This window comes from Clinocottus analis, unplaced genomic scaffold (genome assembly GCF_023055335.1).
Source record: "Clinocottus analis isolate CAN_PGR_092001 unplaced genomic scaffold, fCliAna1.0.p SCAF_48, whole genome shotgun sequence".
NCBI classification, from domain to species: domain Eukaryota; kingdom Metazoa; phylum Chordata; class Actinopteri; order Perciformes; family Cottidae; genus Clinocottus; species Clinocottus analis.
Genome location: NW_027176205.1, coordinates 635305 through 640304, shown reverse-complemented (window position 1 = coordinate 640304; position 5000 = coordinate 635305). Strand labels below are relative to the sequence as shown.

Sequence of the window (5000 nt, the reverse complement as noted above, 5' to 3'; positions counted from 1 at the left end):
GTGTGTGTGTGTGTGTGTGTGTGTGTGTGTGTGTGTGTGTGTGTGTGTGTGTGTGTGTGTAGCTCGTGGGCAGAGGCAGGCCCCGGTAATGAGCGGAGACGGAAGAAGACGAGGGTGGAGCAAGCGCTGATGCAGCCGGGCTAAAAATAACACCGCCTCAATACCCCTCCTCTCCTCCTCGTTCCCTTCCTCCCTTCATCGTTTCCTTCCTCCCTTCCTCTCCTTCTCCCCTTCATCATGTCTCCTTAATGAAAAAAGGCGGCAAGTAAACGAAGAGGACGAGTTAGAGATGTTTCTGTCCTCCACACAAACAAACTACTAGCAGAAGCTGCATTCTCTCTCCTGACCACCAGGGGGCGACTCCTCTGGTTGTATAGAAGTCTATGCTTCATGTGTTAAAGCTGCATTCTCTCTCCTGACCACCAGGGGGCGACTCCTCTGGTTGTATAGAAGTCTATGCTTCATGTGTTAAAGCTGCATTCTCTCTCCTGACCACCAGGGGGCGACTCCTCTGGTTGTATAGAAGTCTATGCTTCATGTGTTAAAGCTGCATTCTCTCTCCTGACCACCAGGGGGGCGACTCCTCTGGTTGTATAGAAGTCTATGCTTCATGTGTTCAAGCTTCTTCATCCTCCTCTCTCACTTCCTCTGCAGCTCTTCTCCATCGTGATCTTCGGCTGCATCGCCAACGAGGGCTACATGAACCGCCCCAACGAGGTGGAGGAGTTCTGCATCTTCAACCGCAACCAGAGCGCCTGCAACTACGGCGTCTTCATGGGCTCCATGGCCTTCCTCTGCTGCATGGCCTTCCTGGCTCTGGACGTCTACTTCCCCCAGATCAGCAGCGTCAAAGACCGCAAGAAGGCCGTGCTGGCGGACGTCGGGTTGTCAGGTAAAGATCCTCCAGAGCCAGAGGACGTGAGAGAGACTTGTGGGCTGGACGATCGTTACAAATGAATCTGGAAGGTCTTCTATGTTCTGGTCTACCGTCTATGTTCTGGTCTACCGTCTATGTTCTGGTCTACCGTCTATGTTCTGGTCTACCGTCTATGTTCTGGTCTAACGTCTATGTTCTGGTCTACCGTCTATGTTCTGGTCTACCGTCTATGTTCTGGTCTAACGTCTATGTTCTGGTCTAACTTCTATGTTCTGGTCTAACTTCTATGTTCTGGTCTAACTTCTATGTTCTGGTCTAACGTCTATGTTCTGGTCTACTGTCTATGTTCTGGTCTAACGTCTATGTTCTGGTCTACTGTCTATGTTCTGGTCTAACTTCTATGTTCTGGTCTAACTTCTATGTTCTGGTCTAACGTCTATGTTCTGGTCTACCGTCTATGTTCTGGTCTAACGTCTATGTTCTGGTCTAACGTCTATGTTCTGGTCTAACTTCTATGTTCTGGTCTACCCGTCTATGTTCTGGTCTAACGTCTATGTTCTGGTCTACTGTCTATGTTCTGGTCTAACTTCTATGTTCTGGTCTAACTTCTATGTTCTGGTCTAACGTCTATGTTCTGGTCTAACGTCTATGTTCTGGTCTACCTTCTCTTCTGGTCTAACTCTGTGTCCTGGTCTAACTCTGCGTCCTGGTGTCTCCTCGCAGCCTTCTGGTCCTTCATGTGGTTCGTGGGTTTCTGCTTCCTGACCAACCAGTGGCAGGTGACCAAGCTGGAGGACAACCCGCTGAGGGAGGGAGGCGACGCCGCCCGGGCGGCCCATCACCTTCTCCTTCTTCTCCATCTTCACCTGGGTAAGAGCCTCCAGGCCGCCTCCCCCTCTTCCTGCCGCTCCTCCAGCTTCCTGGTTGTTGTTGTTGTTGTTGTTGTTGTTGTTGTTGTTGTTGTTGTTGTTGTTGTTGTTGTTGTTGTCGTTGTGGTGGTGGTGGTGAACTCACGGCCTGCCGTCCCCACAGGGCGCTCAGACGCTGCTCTCCATGGAGAGGCTAAAGACGGTGTCGTTCGAGGAGGAGTACACCAAGCTGTTCCCCCCCCGGCCCCCCGTGTGACCCCTGCTCTGCATTAACCCTCCGCACGCCGGCGCTCGCGGTCAAACGCTTAACTCGCTCGCCGATACGCGCGACGGGCGCTCGCGTCGGTTCTCCTGAAGGAACGCTGTAACGAGTTAGCGCTGCCAACCAGAAACCAACTTCACGCGTTCACGGAGACGTGCTGTCTTTTTATTTTGAAAAATAATACCAAGATTTTATTTTGTATTCAGACTCGTCAACAACGTGCAGGTTTACTTTGTCTTTAGTTTTTATGAGTCAGAATGCTTGAAACTGTGTAACCTTTACTTATCTATTATATATATTTATTTATATAAATACATTCATATGTATATTTATTGATAGATCTTTTTTTATAAATTCATACATAAATATATTTATGCATATATTTATATATGTTTTGGCAATCAAGCTTTATTTCAGACTCAAGGTCAAGATGGTAGAAAACATTAAATAGAATTAAAAACAAAAGCAGTTACAATACGTAGACCCACCAGAGCCTTAAAGTAACACAACATGCTCAAAGCTTTAGCCACGCATTTTGGGAAATACACTTAACACGTCTTAAGGCGTCTTTAAGCATCTTTAGGTGTCTTTAGGCATCTTGTCTTTGAGCGTCTTGAAGCATCTTTAAGAGTTCTTCAGGTATCTTTAGGCGTCTTTAGGCATCTTTTCGGCATCATTAAGAGTCTTTAAGCGTCTTTAAGAGTTCTTTAGGCGTCTTTTAACATCTTTAGGTGTCTTTAGGCGTCTCGTCATTGAGCATCTTGAAACACGTTTAAGAATTCTTCAGGTGAATTTGGGCGTCTTTAAACGTCTTTTTGAGTCTTTGGGCGTCATTAAGAGTCTTTGGGCGTCATTAAGAGTCTTTGGGTGTCATTAAGAGTCTTTGGGCGTCATTAAGAGTCTTTGGGCGTCATTAAGAGTCTTTGGGCGTCATTAAGAGTCTTTGGGCGTCATTAAGAGTCTTTGGGTGTCTATTAGCGTCTCCATGAGTTCTTTAGGCGTCTTTAAGAGTTCTTTAAGAGCCTTTAGGCGCCATTAAGAGTTCTTTAAGCGTCTTTTAGAGTCTTTAGGCGTCTTTAAGAGTTCTTTCAGAGCCTTTATGCGTCATTTAGAGTCTTTAAGTATCTTTTAGAGTCTTTGGGCGTCTTTGAGAGTCTTTGGGCGTCTCATTCCTGTGGTTCTGGACGCAGAGCGAGCCTCCGTGTTGCTCTATATGCAGATGATGACACATGATCGAGAGAGCAGAACTAACTCGCTTTCCTCTTTCGACTAACCAATGTTTCCTCTCTCTCTTTCTTCTTTCTAACACATCTGTCTCCATCCTGGCACTCTCTCCATCCATCTCTCTTATCCTCTGCCCCCCGCCCCTGTCCATCCCTCCATCCCTCCATCCCTCCATCCATCCCTCCATCCCTCCCTCCATCCCCCAAGGCGGGCCAGTCCTTCCTGGGCTTCCAGAGGTACAAGCTGGGGGCCGACTCGGCCCTCTTCTCCCAGGAGTACACGGACCCCAGCCAGGACGTGGCCGGCGCCCCGTACAGCTCCTTCGGCGGGGACGACCCGGAGAGCCCGGTGGGGGGGGGAGGGGTGGGAGGGGGCCCGGCCGGCGGCGACGGGGCCTTCGACGGCTCCGCCGGCTATCAGCGCCAAGACTACTGAGCCACCAGGGGGCGCTGCACACAGCGCTGAGGGCATGTCGGTTCTGCTTTACAGTTTAGCTTCATACAAACAACAGAAGCTGCAAAAGGATGCACGCGTTGTTATTATTATTGTTATTATTATTGTTATTAATAATAACAACAACAAGCAACAGTGCATCAAGCAACTAATCCTCTCAACTGTAACAAAAAAGTGTGCTTTTTATTATTTCTCAAGAGGATGTGGGACTGTGTGTGTGTGTGTGTGTGTGTGTGTGTGTGTGTGTGTGTTTCTTCCCTCGATTGTTGCCTTCGTGCCGACTGCCAAGCAAAATCCGAGGAAGCCGCGGCGGCAGAGTCGCGCGTTGTGTTTCTGCTCGTCTGGTTTTTCCCCTCAAAGACTTTCTCACCTGAACGTCTCTGGTCACGTCGCTCTCGGCTGTTAGTGAAATATTTTGCTCTAATCTGAAAGCAGCAACATCGGTACACACATGCGCTGAAGGAAAGGTGAAGTGACTCTTTGAGAAAAGACAGAAAAACAGGTTTTTGTCCCCATTATAGATTAAATTATTAAATTATTATTGATCTGTTTTCACTTTATTTCAACAAACCTCCAGACGAGTGAACGTCCTGCATCGCTCCATTCCCCTGAAGAATAAAGTGCATCTATCTCTTTGAATACATGTAAATCTATAATTCAGTACATTAGATTGTTGAAAAAAATACAAAATAAAAGATTATGCTTTATTTTAGGGCATTATGCTAATTCTGTATCAAATAAATAAAAACAAAGGAGATCTATGTTTCTGTTGAGTGTTATTGTGAGAAGACATATTATGCCTCGGCCTTTGAGTTGCTTTCTGGGGAGGGAGATGTTTTTATTTTGGGATAATTAATAGTAACTATTGAAAAAAAAAAAAAAAAAAATATATATATAACAGTAACGAATAATGTGACCAAATTCTCAAAGTACATATGTATACTTTACATGGTACAACATGTAGTCGTATAAAAGTGTGACGTTCCTTTGTGAAGTCCGTTGTAAGGTTAGAGTTCAGAAAAAGATTGTGTACAAATGTTTTTGTTGTGTTTCATTTTAACCAATAAAAATAAAGAAAACACTGACAATGATATTGTTTGGGATTCCTTGCTGTCTATTATTATTAATAATAATCACAATAATAATCTACTGTGTATAATTGAAAGTGGTGTATCTGTTAATCTGTTAAACTTTTGATTCTTTGAACGATGAAAGCCTTGTAAATACTTTTCCTGCTGATCAACACAGCAGAACGAAGCTGCTTACTGACTTTACATCTGTTTCCTAATAAAATATGCTTATAGAAAGCTTGAAA

At 45.5% G+C, this 5000-nt stretch overlaps 1 protein-coding gene across 1 annotated transcript in view; it reads left to right on the top strand.

The window, feature by feature from the left end:
- LOC137802002 (synaptogyrin-1-like) overlaps positions 1 to 4992 on the top strand; it is a 7462-nt gene extending 2470 nt beyond the window's left edge. Inside the window, 4 exon segments of the mRNA XM_068599498.1 lie at positions 655 to 892; positions 1601 to 1713; positions 1715 to 1747; positions 3440 to 4992. Coding sequence (XP_068455599.1) covers positions 655 to 892; positions 1601 to 1713; positions 1715 to 1747; positions 3440 to 3667 — 612 coding nt within the window. The 3' untranslated portion in view covers positions 3668 to 4992.
- The last annotated feature ends 8 nt before the right edge of the window (positions 4993 to 5000 follow it).